The following is a 16,467-nucleotide window of genomic DNA, read 5'->3' on the forward strand; positions in this document are numbered from 1 at the left end:
TAATTCCCAGTGTGATAAATGGAAAAACTCCCAATGATCTGAGCAGTGATGGGTTGCAGCCATTGTTACATCGCCATAGCTAGACCTAAGATTTATCCCAGGATTGTCCTGGGGTCAAACCTGTTCATCTAAGTGCCACACAGGGCATCCAGTGCTCAGGCAGGGACGAACCCGGGATGATCCTGGGATAAACCGTAGGTCTAGCTACGGCCCAAATGATCTCTTTATATTTAGCCTTAAGAGAAGAAAATTAAAACATTCCTTTAAGTTCTTCACTGGTTTGCTATCCAGCCATTAATATTCCAAAATTGGTTGTTGGTTGAACACAAAATACTTGTTAAACTGCAATCTGGCTATACTAGGAATGCCACAGAATCTCTGTGACTTTGACTTGCACAGCAGGCAGAAATGCAACAGGTGCTATTTGCCAACAAATGTTCCTTTCAAACTAGGGCATATGTTCTGTAATGAATCACCATAAAGAACCTTCTGCCATAGGAAATGTAGAAGCAACAGAAATAAAAATCAGGCAATGTACAAGTGATTGGGGGAGACAGGCAATTTTCAGAATGATTAACTATAAGCTGTTTCAGTGCTACATGCCTTCTTGAAGATAATGTAGGCTCTCCTATCTACGATACAAGACTGTGAGATAATGCAAATATACACTATTAATTTATTGAGAACACTTTAAAAGTAGAGGTTGGTGATCACTTTATTAACAAATGCTTTTCTTGCTTTCCGTGTGAAGCCACCAAATGTTTCTTTATTCCTGCAGTAAAGCATGGTATAAATTATTCAGGTTGCCTTTTTACAGTGATCTTCTTCTTCTGGTGGTGATAAAAAGGAACCTCCAAGGCCATATTTAAAATTCTGTCACAGACCGTAGGCACATAAACTATTCATTATTTTCATGAAGGAGGGAGTCACAGTGGGTAGACAGCTGTTCAACAGAACGCAGGAGAAGGAGAGCCCAGCACTGGCTCATTATGTGACTTGGAAATTGCATTGCACTACTTATAGTGTGCTGCTCATCTGCAGCAAGTAGATGCTGCCCTTAGTGAACACTAGAGTGGCCAACTGAAAATGCTTTCCATTAACTGAGTATTCTCTTTTGTGGTGGAGAGCTGTGTATGCAGGCTCCATTGTACTGAACTGTGCTATAGCAGCTGCATGGACATCACTTCCTTTCCCCGTTTTAAAGGTCTACTGCAGCTTTCTCCAACTTGGTGCTCTCCAGGCTTTTGTACTATAACACCCATCAGCCCCAACCAGTTCAGCAACTGATATGGGATGATGGGAGTTATAGTCTAAAACAGCTGGAGATCACCAGGCTGGGGAAAGCTGGTCTATTAGAACAAAGGTGTGACATGCCTAATGAGTTGCATCCAGAGGAAGTTAATCAAGTTTAGGCCCCATTGAAATCATTGGGACTTAAAGTTAGTAATGACTGACTTTTCACATTCATTTCAATGGCACGTAAGCATAAGTAACTTGCTCTAGATTCAAACCTATTGTATTTTGAAAAAATTGGGGAATAGAGCACATACATAGCATGCCGGAAGTCCCAAGTTTAATCCTCAGCACTCCAGGTAGGAGAGCCACTGCCAGTCTGTATAGAACAAGGCGTAGGCAAGCTAGTGCCCTCCAGTTGTTTTGGACTACAGCTCCCATAATCCCTGGCCATTGGTCATGCTGTCTGGGGTTTATGGGAGTACCATCTGGAGGGCACAGATCACCTACTCCTGGCGTAGATAATACTGTGCGCTAAGCTCCTGGCCTCCTAATCTAGTATAATCACAGCTGTTGGTTGTACAAATCCTGGAATAGTGACTATATGAGCAGTTATGCCAAGTGGTAGGGCAGGTCCTGTGTACCACACACCAGAGTGTTAATGGCATTTGTGATCCGCCCTTTACACAGGTGAAGCTCAAAATGCAGTAGTGCAGACACAGAAGAATCAAAGTATTGCTAAAGCTTATAACATGTAGGGCAGCCTTCCCCAACCTGTCCTCCTCCAGATGCGTTGGGCTATAATTCCCAGCATGCTGGGAGTTGTAGTCCAATACATCTGCAGGGTCCCAGGCTGGGGACAGCTGATGTAGGGGGAGCTTTCTGAGTCTGTTTAGAGCAGTTACTTTTTTCCAGTAGCTCGGCGATTTTAACTATATGTTTAACCTTTTTCCAGCTTGGAAATTATGGTAGTAAGTCTAGGAATGGATTTCTGCTGCTTGTTTTTGCTTCTGCAACTTTGTTGGTTGCTGGAAAACTTCAAGAATAACTTAGAATTCCTTTGATCGTCTAAATAGTCTGCATGGTAAGTTGTCTCAATGGTGGGCCATGGCAAAAGCTCAAATTGGCTTAACACTTGCTGCAGGAGAGCAACTCATGTTTAGTTGTCCATTCCACCAAAGGGGACAGCAAGTCATTACTCTGCTGCTGTGTCTTGCTGAACAGTTGAATGTCTGCCAGGATAAATAGCTACCAGTTCCAGTGGACTCTCGCCAGCTCTTCTCAGAGTTTAAGTGCTAACAACATATTTCATGTCCTCAAAAGTAAACAGTCTGGCACATTAATATTTTCAACTCACTTTAGGGAATTAAAATACTGGGCAGGTCACTGGGCCAGTTCCTTGCCATCTGTATTCTAAACATTAATCTGATTTGCTGTTGTGGTTTGAGTGGTTGGGATTTAAGAGAAAATGATGTATACTTCAGAACTTTATAAACTATGATGGCTCCATTTTGCTCTTTTCTGTCCCTAATATACAGGCAGAAATCAAGCATGTAGTTCATCTTTCTTATCAAGAGAGGATCTTGTAGTGGAAAGTGTGGGGGACACAGCATTCTTAAATGTTCCAGTGAGCTTTTTGCATGGGGGCACTTTCATAAAGCAACCCCACACTGTCTTCCCATGCATATATATCTAAGAGAGTACATCCCTCTGTCTGAATGATTCTTGAGCAGTTTATAAGCTATGTTGGAGTGTCTGGATTTCCCATGGAATTTGCATTGTAATTTGATACATCTCTTCTGTTTCTTGGCACTTAATTAAAAGCATGTTGAACATACCTGGAGTTGTTGGCTGTTTAAACAGACAGAGGGGCTGAAGAGAACAGGACACTCAAAGGGTTTTTCTGCCCTAAAAACATGTTTTGTAGCTTTGTGCATTTGGGGGGAAAACAGAACTCTGTACTTGGACTTTGAGAGCAGATAGAGTCAGCAGGCCCTGGCCAAAAATTTGTCATCCCTGAAACTGTCATGTCACTCAGTGTTCCTGCTGTCTAAATGTCTAATATGTACTTTTTCAAGTCATCCATTTTAAATAGCATCCGAGAAGTGCTGAGTGAATGGTTTAGCAGTTCTGCTGGAAATGATCGAAAGACAGATAAGAAAGGCTTTACCTGGAAGGTGCAAGAGGAAAGCAGCCTAAAGCATATGCCCCTTAAAATCTGTGGCTTAGAGGTTCTGGAAGCCTACATAGACAAGACCACAGAATATATAACCTTTGCAATAATTATTTAAAAAATAAATGAAAGTGGATTTTCTCTATATTATTAATGTGCAAAATGCTTTACACTTAACTAGTTTGTCGATGGATCCCATGCACTAAATTCTGTGATCTTCTCTATGTAGGCTTCCAGAACCTCTAAGCCACAGATATATACACGTGGGCAATTTCTTTCATAATCTTGTTGGGGAGGATGATTGGGGCTTCCATTGTTTAACAGATTGTGGTTTTCCACATTGCACGCTTTACTTGTCCTTACCTTGTGGGCCATGATTCCGTCCTCTACTCATCTGTTGCCTCATAACATTCTTCTTTCTTCTGTGCTGTCAAGAAAATTAGGCAAACGGTGCTGGGAGAAAAACATTTCAATAGCTATGCTATGATAATAGTCTTCTCAATGCAGCAAAGACAGTCTTTGTATAGAAGCTGAGCATACACAGAGTATTAAAAAGATCACAATCAATGTACTGATCATTTCTGGAGTTGTACAATTATTCTTGTACATTATTCTGTTTAGGTAAGCTGTAGTAGAAAAGTTGTCCCCAGCTATTTTTATCCAGAAACATTAAAAATTGATAAGAGTTTCTTCAAAACACGTTGGGAACCATCTCTGCTATGCAGCTGTCCCCTTGTTTTATTTGTGCATGCATTCATCCCCTTAGAGATGGACCCTATGAAGTATAATCAGCTCTGAAAGTGCCAATCAGTCATTTGGAGCCAGGAGGAAGAGCAAATGCATGCCCCCTTTCTCATTATTATTAGGGTTCTGTCCTCCAATGTAGTACCATTTAACTAATGGTAAATGTGGCTTTTGGGAGAATGAGAAAACCACCGTCAGCCTCAGCCTGGATGGTCCACAGTGTAATTATGCAATGGAAATCCAGGTAAAACTGCTCCAATGTATCATCAGTGATATACAGCTCATTCTGCAAAATTATACATCTATTTCACAAGGTATGAGTGGCAGGCCTGATCTTGCTTAAAGGCAGACCCATAATTAAAAAAAATGGTATTCACAATAGCATACTATTTAACAAAGGCACAAATCTCAGCAACTCGACCCTGCAACAAAACCAGACCATCACGAACCTGACTTGAACACCCTCTTATGTATTTATCTCTATACTGTCCAATACTGAAAGCTCTGTAGGCGGTCCACAACAATTAAAAACATAAACTACAAGATGATAAAATACAGTATAAAAATTTAAAATTTATACCTACAGTATAAAAATAAAAAATAATAACTGAATAGAACCTAGCGGAAGTGCAAAGATTTAAAATAAAATACTAGATTTAAAACAGAAACTAAAAATCTAAAATGCCTGGGAAAATAAAAAGATCTTTACCTGGTGCCAAAAAGAGCACAGTGTAGGGTTTAATTCACCTCCAATGGATATATGCTATCACTGCAAACAATGTCCTCTGCTGTCTGCATAGGACAAACCAGACAAACTCTGCAACAGACATTATGAACGGCACCATTTAGAAACCAGTTAGAGGACGTACCGGTCTAACAAGGTGCTCTGTTATTGACCTAAAAGTCACTGTACTTCAACAAAAACATACTTCAAAAAAAGATTCCAGCATAAAATGGCTGAACTAGAATTTATCAGCAAATTTAATTATATTTAATTCAGTCTTAATCAGGATCCTGAATTTCTCTCCCAGTACAGGTATTAAATTAGAACAGCATAGCTGAAAAGAAAGTATTCTCAGCAGTAAAGCCCTTGTAAATGAGATAAGGATAGAGTGACCCACATACAAACCTACTGTTATCTCTTGCATTTGTGATCTTTTGACCATGCTAATTACAAAAAATAAATAGATTTGGGTGGGGGTGGGGCAGTTGGAGAAAACGCCATGTATCTGATGAGGTGAGTTCTGTTCTATGAAAGCATATGGGAAAAAAGAAAGGAAAAAAGGAACTAAGCATCCAAAACAGGTCGTTCTCAGGATGCAAAATATTTATTTTCAAGAAACGCTCCCCTCCCCGAGGAAGGCCTTAGAATAAAGAACAGGCCAAAACATATCAGGCTTCTTGAAAATATTTTGCATCCTAAGAATTCAGTTCTCTTCCTTCTGACCTATGAAAGCATGTGCTACAATGTTTGGCTTTCAGGTTCCAGAAGATGTTCTGTTGTGTTTTGCTGCAGCAGACTTACTCTGCTACCTCTCTAGAAAAGTAGTCGGATTGCCACATCCCTGGTGATTGTTCCCAACGTCTACTTTGGGTCACTTTTCAGATAAAAGTAAACACCCCCAACAGGGGTGGGGGACCCACTAAGATGGTCCGTCCCCGGAGACTTATGGAATATGAAGGATTCCTGAATGCTCTGGGGGATTTTCCAGCTGATAGGCTTGGCGATTCGGTCGAAGCCTTGGTCTCACTATGGAATTGTGAGATGGGAAAGGCCATTGATACAATCTCTCCCGAGCGCCCACTCCGGTGCTGTGGAGCCCATAATTCACCTTGGTTTACAGAAGATCTACGGGCAATGAAACAGGCTAGACGACAGCTAGTGTGCAGGTGGAGTAGGTCTCGGAGTGAGTACGATCGAAAATCAGCAAAGACTCTTCGTTGTGCCTATTACGCGGCAGTGAGGATGGCAAAAAAATCTTACTATGCCTACTCAATTTCATCCTCAAAATGCCGCCCTGAAGAATTATTCCGGGTGGTGAAGAGCCTATTGGGAGGAGGCTCGGGCTCTGGGAAACCAGAATTGGAACCCTCGGTAACCTGCTGTGATAAATTTGCTAGGCACTTCGAGAAGAAAGTTGCTCGGACTCGTTCGGAACTTGATGCCACAGTTATCGCAGAGTCTGGGGATGTGTACAGTGCCCCATCTAATATTTTTTGGGATCAGTTTCAGTTGTTGCAGCCTGATGATGTGGACAAGATGCTTGAATCGGTCCATCCCACTACATGTAAGCTTGACCCTTGCCCATCCTGGCTAATTCGATCTAGCAGAGGTGGCTTGGCTGGGTGGGTCCAGAGAGTGGTAAATGCCTCCCTCTGTCAGGGAGTGGTGCCTGCTGCCTTGAAAGAGGCTGTAGTGCACCCTCTCCTGAAGAGGCCCTCCCTGAACCCAGAGGTATGTGAGAACTACCGCCCTATTGATAATATCCCCTTTTTAGGCAAGTTGCTTGAGAGTGTGGTGGCTGGGCAACTTCAGACGTTCTTGGAAGAAACGGATTATCTGGACCCATTTCAGTCTGGTTTCAGGCCAGGGCTCGGCACTGAAACAGCCTTGGTGGTTCTGACTGACGACCTACTCTGGGTGAAAGACAGGGGGAGTGCTACCCTGTTGATCTTCCTGGATCTCTTGGCAGCTTTTGATACCATTGATCATGGTATCTTACTGGGTCGGCTCTGCGAGATGGGAGTAGGAGGCACTGTGTTACACTGGTTCCGCTCCTACTTGCGGGACCGATCCCAGAGAGTGGTATTGGGGGATTCCTGTTCCACCCCATTGTAATTAAGCTGTGGGGTTCCACAGGGTTCTATTCTGTCCTCCATGCTGTTCAACATCTATATGAAGCCGTTGGGTGAGGTCATTAGGGGTTTGGGGGTTGGGTGCCATCAGTATGCTGATGATACTCAGCTCTAATTCTCCTTGTCGTTGGAGTCAGCTGGGGCTGTGAAGGTGCTGGACCAGTGCCTGGAGGCTGTAATGGGCTGGATGAGGGCCAATAAACTGAAGCTGAATCCTGATAAGACGGAAGCTCTGTGGATTGGTGGTTCCCGAGTCCGGGAAGTGGGTAAGCGGCCTGTTCTGGATGAGGTGGCGCTCCCTCTGAAGAAGCAGGGACGTAGCTTGGGAGTACTCCTTGATCCATCATTGTCACTGGAGGCCCAGGTGGACTCTGTGGCACGGAGTACTTGGGGTCAGCTTCGGCTGATCCGCCAGCTACGGCCTTTCCTGGACAGGGACAATCTAGCCACAGTAGTGCATGCACTGGTAACTTCCCGATTAGACTACTGCAATGCACTCTACGTGGGGCTGCCCTTGAAGATGACGCGGAAATTGCAGCTAGTGCAAAATGCAGCAGCTAGACTGCTGGCAGGTACATCTTACAGAGCCCACATAACACCGGTTTTAAAGGAACTGCACTGGCTGCCTATACGCTTCCGGTCGGAATTCAAGGTGCTGGTAATGACGTTTAAGGCCCTAAACGGCTTGGGACCGCGATACTTGAGAGAGCGCCTCTCCTTATATATGCCTGCCCGAGACCTTAGATCTGTTGGAGGAGCCCTTCTCCACATCCCACCAATGCAACATATACGTTATGATGGGACAAGGGGGAGGGCTTTCCCTGTGGTGGCACCCCGATTGTGGAATGCCCTCCCCTTGGAGGCCCGATTGGTGCCAATATTGATTGCATTTCGATGCCAAGTAAAAACATGGCTTTTTAACAAAGCCTTTGATGGTTAAACTCACTGGCACATTGTTTTAACTGTTTTAACTGCATCTATTGCTTTTAAATTATATATTGTTTTAACTTGGATTATGGTTTAATTTGTTTTTAACTGTGTATATTTATTGTTTTATACTATATGTTTTTATCTGTACGCCGACCTTAGTGATATAGGGTGGGATATAAATATTTTAAATAAATAAAATATATTTGCTGATTCTAATCTAATGCTAAAAGGATATCAACAAAATCCTCTTGATTTTTTCCTGATGTATTACAGACGACAGTCATTGATTATGTGAAGCCATCAGACCTTAAGAAAGATATGAATGAAACCTTCAAGGAGAAGTTCCCTCACATCAAGTTGACGCTCAGTAAAATAAGAAGGTATGAATACTGTGCAACTGCCCTTTAGTACATATGGTAGACTGAGGTAAAATATTAACAATAGATTTTCTGAAACAATGACCTTCAGGGACACAGAACAAACTAGCTGTTTGCTTTGACTAGGAAACCGAATAAATAAGATAGGAAGCAGATGGGCCTAAGTATATACTACTGGCTTGCAGATGTTTTAAAATAATTATCTTAAGGCACTGAAAGGTAAGGATAGAGGGATGTGAATGCTGTTTTTAAGGCCATAGAAAAGAGAGAAAACAAAGTGACCTTCCCTTTATATCCAGGAGAGACTGAGGGGAGTTTGCAAGATTGGCAATACTTGATGTAACCAAGTGATAGCTAGACTCATTATGAGTGTATTTTAATAGATAAAAGACTATTTTTCAAGAGTTGCATTGAAGAGGCAGTAGTACAAAAAGCTTGCTACCTTGCATCTACAATGTATGCATTACTTTTCACAAGTCAGGGGGAAAAGTATTAGTTGTAGCACAAGTGTTTTTTCTGCCCTGGGCACACCTGAGAAAGTAAATTGGCCTTCCCCAACTGGTGCCCTCTAGATGTGTTGGAATACAATTTCCAACATCTCCAGTCTTCCCTTCTCAGTGCACTTAGAGCAGGGGTCAGCAACTTACAGGCCTTGGCCTAATTTGCAAAGCCCACTGCAGGTGAACAGTTCAGGCCTCTGGCAAGAGCAATCTGAGTGTATTCTGAACCTAGGAATTTGTTTTCAGTATCAGAACTGAATTGAGCTCAGCTCACAGTTCTCACAGAAAAGTCCACTCTTGGTTATCCCAGGCTTTCTTCATTTCAGCAGCCTAATTTAGGTGGAAAAAACACCTCATTTGTTGTTGTTGTTGTTAAACGATGTGGAGTCCGAATCCCTTGCTGATTTACTGCAAATCTCCCAGAGACTTACCAGTAAATCCCACTCAACTTGTTGCCCAGCCCTACCATTCATATTTCAGCTAACTGGTATGCACACTGAGTAGTATCCAACTGTGCCTCAGCACTACTATTATAACACTGCATAGATGTAAATCAACGCATGCTCAACATAGCTAGCAGTTCTGAGGGCATTGGGGAAAAAGCATTAATATGCCTTTCCCCATTACCCTAGCAAGCATTAGCTGTGTTGTGCACTCGGTTAATGCTTATGCAACATCATTCATGCTAGTAGTGAGGCACAGTTGGATACTACCCATGAAGTGTTAATGCAAAGCCCTCTGAATGATAAGCCTTACTATTGTAATCTTTGGTTTTCTTTCCCCCACCCCTACCCCTTCAGCCTGAAGCGAGAGATGCGCAAACTAGCTCAAGAAGAGTGTGGTTTTGAGGAGCCCACTGTGGCCATGGCCTTTGTCTATTTTGAGAAGCTTGCTCTCAAGGGAAAACTGAACAAGCAGAACAGAAAGCTTTGTGCTGGAGCCTGTGTCCTGCTGGCTGCCAAAATTGGCAGTGACCTCAAAAAGCATGAAGTCAAACATCTTATAGATGTAAGTATGCCTAGGCCACCACCCTTTGCCACAAAAGGTAAAGGTGAAGGGGGATGGTTGGGACAATGGCTCAGATGAAAGGAATTGCTAAATCGACATGTTGTCATTATGTCATGTATTGACCTTTGCTTGGAATAAGATGACCAAGTAGACCTGTTTTAACATAAATAAGATTGGAAGGCATTGTTTCAAGTACCACATGATACTATCCAAATGTATTAAGTTGTGTCTGTTTGACTGTGTTACAGAAACTGGAAGAGAAGTTCCGGTTGAACAGGCGAGAGCTGATTGCCTTCGAATTCCCAGTGTTAGTGGCCTTGGAATTTGCTCTCCATCTGCCTGAACATGAAGTAATGCCACATTACAGACGTTTGATCCAGAATTCCTAGCACAGGCTACCCTTCCAAGAAGGGGGAGGGGTTTTAAAACTATTTTCTATTGTGCTCAAAAGTGCAGCAATTACTACTGGAAATGGAAAAATGGGATGCAGATGCTCCAACACCTTTTATTCTCTTTTCAGTGCGGCTTTTCAACCAGTTAAAAAGATTAAAGCAGTGAATTCCTTAAGACTCTCAGGCTAGATGAACTGTTGACTCAGTGCAAGTGATGAATGAGTTGCATGTAACTGAACTGTGGGTAGAGCAGATTCATATCATGTGGACCAAATGAAAACTTCCTTGAGTTGTCCATAGCATTCCTGCAAGAATGAGGATTAACAGCAGCCTTCACTTCACGCTTATTTTTTGGCTATCCCATTTACTTATTTGGAGCTTCATCAGTTTTCCTACAAGCAACTGGTTTCCAGCTTACAGAAATGACAGGTTGTGGTATCTTCACTGTGTCAACGATGTGCCAATCTATTTTTGTATCTGCTATTGAAAGTGCACTTTTCCTGGTGGTGGGTGGATTGTTTATTTGAGAGTGAAACACGGAACAAGTTTGGAACCAGGTGGCAACCTTGGATCATTGCTGTGATATTGTTTACTAAAGACCAGAGGACAACTTTTTCTCTATTTGCTTAAACAAAACTACTGAAAGGGAGGCATATGGGTTCATTTGAATAACCTCAGATGATATTTTGTAAGCCCTGATTGTTTGAGTTTCCCCCTCACCAACTTTTATTTTTGGGTTTATATGTTTATATTTTTGTGTTTATAGTAATTATACTACTACTAAAAAAAGAATAGGAGAAAAAAGACTAGACATAAAACAGAAACCAAGAACGAATCTTACGTTTTCCCATTTGTACGTAGTGCCATTCAGTAAGGAGGACAGATGTAGTTTTGGAAACATCTTGTTTTAAGCCACACGCGTATTTCTAACCTCTGCACTTTTCCTTCCGTGGAGATGGTTAGGCTTGCACTCTGTAGTGTTTGTATTTTGTGCTCTATGTTAGAGTGCATTCTGAGGCACATTGATGGTGCTGTATGTTTAAACAGTGTTTTCTAAAACAAACCCGTACAGCCGAAAAGCAAAATCGGCAGTCTAGGGCCTTGATAGCGGATACGCACCTCAATGTGGGTAATTTTTGTTGTTGCCGAGTTATTATTTTTAATGCGAATTGACTGTACAAAATCAGATTTTGAGAGCAGAGGCCACTGCAGTTGCTACATTTTTCATACTTCTCTGATATTTCACTATTCTGGAATCTTATAGTACTTAACTGTGTTCGTAAATTACAAAGTCCAGGGTGGGAAAGCGCAAAACCCAAACCGAATCTCCATCTCTATCCTGTTTTCTAAATAACTGTATGTGTGTATAATCATATAAAAATACCTATGAGAAGATAATGACAGCTGGATATGCTTGGTAATATGCTAAAGGACATGCATCAAAGAATTAAATTACTATTTTTATATATAGTTAATGTACATGTTCCACTTTTTCCAGTGCTGATTCACTTGACACAGTCCAAGACGGGCACAATAATTTCAATAAAGTCAAATACTTTACTGTTTCATAGTGTAATACAATTCACCATTCTTTTTTCTGTACCAGTCATTAGTGACATATTGGGACAAACAGAAGAGGGAAGAACCAGAAAGAAAATATACAAATGCAAACTCTTCTTATTTAATACCTTCTTTTATTTTTCAAAAAAATATTCTACGTAAAAAAGGCTACAATTTGAAATGAACAGCCGCTTTATTGCTATAGCTATGCTGCCTCTTTTCCAGTGTCAATCACTACTTTTTCAATGTCTAATTTCTCCCTTAAAACCAGCCACCAGTTACTTACATTGTACAAGTACATATTTTTCATCCCAATTCTGTGGTCCACTTCAGCTATGAGCCTTCTGATACATAATAAAGGAAATTACAGCCAATTTGGAGACCCTTGCAGCATGGAACCACATCAAATATGTATTTAAAAATGCATGTTTTCATGCACCATGTTCTATTTCTGGCTTGAACAATGCAAATACACACTAAAAACACAGACACTATTACCATAGAGGAAGGAAGAATAAAACAATGTTAAAGTAAAACGTGTACAAGTTCTCAAGTTCCAACACACTTGTCTACTGCCGCACGGACTGAAGAATGTAGAAATTGAAATGAATGGAGGTTACATTTTCTTTATCTTCATTCAGCTACATGGCCCAAGAAATATATATTCTGCATAGCCTTAGGACCAAAAACTGTCCTGTAATGCAAAATGATTTACCAGAAAAGTCACAATGTTTTTTTTAAATTCCACTTTGTGGTGGGTCTGGCTTATGGGAAAACAAGCATTAGATTAGACTGCACATTATATGTCCTATATCTTTTCATTTTTTCTGGGAAAGACTATTCTTTGATAGCAAACCTCAGAGTGGAAAGTGATAGAAACATATAGACCGAAGGGGTACACTGCTCTGAGTACTTCCTAACCCAATGGACCAATATCTCTGTACGGAAGTTTTGGAAGAAGTGTCCCCCTGCCCAATCATCCTCTGTTGCTGCTATTCACTGATGTTCCTCTTCTATTTGCTGTGGGGAAAGGATTCCTCTTTAATTATGAGATGCTAGAGAGACTGAGTGATATCTAATTAATTCCCCCCACCTCTTGCTGATGGAATGGCTTCTGTCAGTTCCATGCCCTCAAAATCTACTACAGAGGCAGATTTTACAAGGCAGATGGGAGACACAAGGGCCTGCAAGGGACAGAGGGGAGAGGAGGGAGAGGTCCCATTGCATAGGTTGGTGTCCACTCACATGAAGTAAGCCTATGTACACCAGCTACTGGGGCACATGCGTGGGAGGGTGATGTTGCACTCATGTCCTGCTTGTGGGTCCCTGGTCAACCACTGTGTGAACAGAGTGCTGGACTAGATGGACCCTCAGTCTGATCCAACTTGGCTCATCTTACATTCTTCTGAAGCTGGATTTCATTCAAAGGCAGCTTAAACAAATTGCTGACGTGCTGGGACAATAAAAAGTACCACCAACCATTTGTTGCCCAAAATTTATTGAAGAAACAGGCACAAACTTCTGCATTAAGGTTCTCTCAGTATCCATTTCGTGTTAATCTAGAACTAACATGGAAAATGTCTCTGTGTTTAAATCTACAATTTTCCTTTCCCTCCTTGAAAGGTGGTTGTGTAGAGAGTACAACTGGTGCAGATACTTGGCTACTTCCTTTCTGGGGCTACAGGAGCAGAAAGCAAAGCCTTGGGTGGGTAGGGTTGTATAAAACGCATATCTGAACCATTTCAATGCCTGTTGCAGTAGTCTTAATTGTCTCACACTCCTATCAGTTGTCTTCCATTTTGCAATCTAACCCTAATTCAGTTTCAGCAGGATTCTAGAAGGACATCTTGATTGTTGGGAAATTCCTGCTTTGATTTACAGAAATGTTCAGCTCCCCACCCCCGCCTGCCCCCACCATCTTTGTGAAAAATACCTTAAAAAATGAAAACATTGTATTGTTCACTTTGGAGCATAAGATGAAGCCATACTGATTAACGTGAAACCATCAAAGCACAAAACCTGATGAACTGTGCTATAGTACTTCTCTCCCTCTCCATGATTGCATTAAAAACAATAATGAAATGATAAAAGCAAGAAAACAATTGTTATTTTTATCATGGCCAAAAGAGTTGATTGGCAAGTAGTCCCATTTTTTAATGTAGGAAATGGACTCGGGGACAGATCATTCCATTGTACTTCATAATGTGTTGACATATGCAGTGCACTGTATTGTCTGGCTTAATATTTTGAAAAAGCTATTCACACACATAAGCAAGTCAAACTGTTCAAAAGATTACTGCAATGCTAAAACTGCATTGGGGATGGGGTGAGGTGAAGGCAGGGGCAACGAGGATTGCCAAAAATCTACACATACTATTAACATTAAATGGTTGTTTCATCTTCCTGTATTGCAACCATTACATTCTTTCAGCATTTGTTATTCAGTGGAATTTTAGAAATTCTTCTTCGTGGTCTCTGTGCATCACACATATGGGCTCTGCGCCTGCGCAGGGCCAGCTTCGGAAACTTCTCTAGCTGAAAGTCTTTTAGGCGGGAACCCCTCCCCCACCGTCCACTGAGCATGCTCAGGGGTTCCCGCCTAATCCCCTCAGTTCTCTTCAACCGCCTGTAGGGTCAACAGCGTTTGGAGACTTCTCGTGTGTGGTATACCTCAGCTGAAAATATTCTATTTTCCTTCTTGTCTTTTCTCTCCAGTTTTTCTAACCTTTTCGATTTAGTTATTTAAAAAAAAGGATTTGTTTGTTGTTACTTAGCCTTGTGTATGGCACATCAAGGCCTCCTCGAGAAGTGCCCCGTTTGCGGGCTGAAGATCACGCAAACCGACGGACACTCACTTTGTTTGCTCTGCTTGGGGGAAACACACATTGTGGAATCTTGTGTGTTTGTTTAAGTTCTCAACGAGAAAGAACCGCTCAGACCGCCTTCGGGCGATACTCTGGGATAAGGCGTTGGAGGCAGTGAAGAAACTGAGACCATCTCGACGCTCCAAATCTCCTATCGTAATGGAGTCTATGCCCCAACTTCCTCCAGCACGGAGTGAGCCTTACCAGTTCCCCCTCCTCCTCCTCTCAGTCCGCATCCGCAAGGGTGGCAAAAGATTTTCTAAGAGAGCGAGAGAGTGTTCTGAGGCACACGACCCTCAGAGGAATAAGAGCAAAACTCAAGAATATAAATGCGAGGAAAAAGTCGTCGATACCGAGGAGCCCGGTACTGAACACATCAGTACCGAGGCATGCGGCAGGGCATAGGAGCCCTATGTCGAGCCTTTCACTGCAAAGGTCTCCGCCGCTACCAATAAGCCCAATACCGAGGCTATCGATTTCGCTACCAATAAGCCAATACCGAGGCTATCGCTTTCCCTACCTATAAGCCTGGTACCGAGGCTATTGCTTCCGAGACCATACTCGATACGGAGACGGGCGACTCCATCCTCGCCACCGGTACTGAACCCTCTGCAGCAAACAGAGCGTATTGCTGACTCGCCGGCACCATCTCCATTACGGATCATCACGGTACCGGCTGATGACCCTACCATAAGGGCATCAGTCTCGGAAGGCGAAATTAGAGGTTCATCCATGGATAATACTTCATCTGATTGGGGCCCTTTTTCCCCTCAATACCGAGAAGAGCCACAACCCATCGATACCGACGGATGTCGGTACTGATAAATGCCACATCAACCATCAGTTGATACCGAAGGTTATCGATACCGACACGCGTCGCCTTATGGTTAAGCCCGGGACCATTCACCCGCTTTAACTCATTCAGGTCGCCAGTATGCCACCCATGGCGAACGACCTATGTCCCCTCCAAGAATGCAGGATTATTATGCTGATTGGCAACCTCCCCAGTATCCTCTGTATTATTACGATGATTGGAGACACAGAAGGCACCTAGATTACTATTATCAGTACCCACAACCACCCTCCGACGATCTCCCATCCACCTCTCCCAGAGGATGTCATGGCCATGCAACCGCCACCTCTACCATCGGTACCGAGGCGCGCTCTGCAACCGACGCAAACCGCAGTACCAACCGCTCGGTACTGTCGCAAACATTGCAGACGTTGCCTACATCAGACATGGGACTGGATGTTCCATCGGAGGAGGATTACCAATCGGACTCCTCACAAGATACATCACCACCAGGTGACCTCGTGGTCACTGCAGACGTGTCCCCTTCAGATGACTTAGCAAACTTTACTGATCGGGTACAAAGAATGGCAACGTCCCTAGGGACTCAAATATCCCAACCTATAGAGAAATTTAATGACCCAGTTTACAATGATGTATACTGTGGGTCATCAACCCCAGTGGCTATTCCATATTTGCCTGTGCTGCTGCGCACAGCGCAATGATCATGGAAGCTGCCCTCCTCCATGCCACAACGTCGAGGAGGCTAGACAACATATATTTATAAGATGCAGGACTAAATTGTCCCATTCCTATTTACACACCCAAAACCTAACTCAATAATACTCAAATAATGCACCAGTGGACAAAGAAGGCCGTAGGTTGCACGGCCTGGGGAGAAGAGTATACTCTTCTACAGCTTTATCCCTTCGTGTGCATAATTACCAAGCCACAATGGCAAAACATAAGCTCTCTTTATGGGAGGAGATTACATCTCTCTCCGGATTCTTGCCAGATGACCAAAGGGAACTGGCAGATGT

At 42.7% G+C, this 16,467-nt stretch overlaps 1 protein-coding gene across 2 annotated transcripts in view; it reads left to right on the forward strand.

The window, feature by feature from the left end:
* CABLES1 (Cdk5 and Abl enzyme substrate 1) overlaps nucleotides 1-11,778 on the forward strand; it is a 77,924-nt gene extending 66,146 nt beyond the window's left edge. For both annotated transcript variants that reach the window (XM_063130638.1, XM_063130637.1), the window contains 3 exons: nucleotides 8,210-8,316; nucleotides 9,614-9,821; nucleotides 10,070-11,778. In XM_063130638.1, the coding sequence (XP_062986708.1) occupies nucleotides 8,210-8,316; nucleotides 9,614-9,821; nucleotides 10,070-10,210 (456 nt within the window). In that variant the 3' untranslated portion in view covers nucleotides 10,211-11,778. The remainder of the gene's footprint in view (nucleotides 1-8,209; nucleotides 8,317-9,613; nucleotides 9,822-10,069) is intronic.
* The last annotated feature ends 4,689 nt before the right edge of the window (nucleotides 11,779-16,467 follow it).

This window comes from Elgaria multicarinata, chromosome 7, assembly GCF_023053635.1.
Source record: "Elgaria multicarinata webbii isolate HBS135686 ecotype San Diego chromosome 7, rElgMul1.1.pri, whole genome shotgun sequence".
NCBI lineage: Eukaryota > Metazoa > Chordata > Lepidosauria > Squamata > Anguidae > Elgaria > Elgaria multicarinata.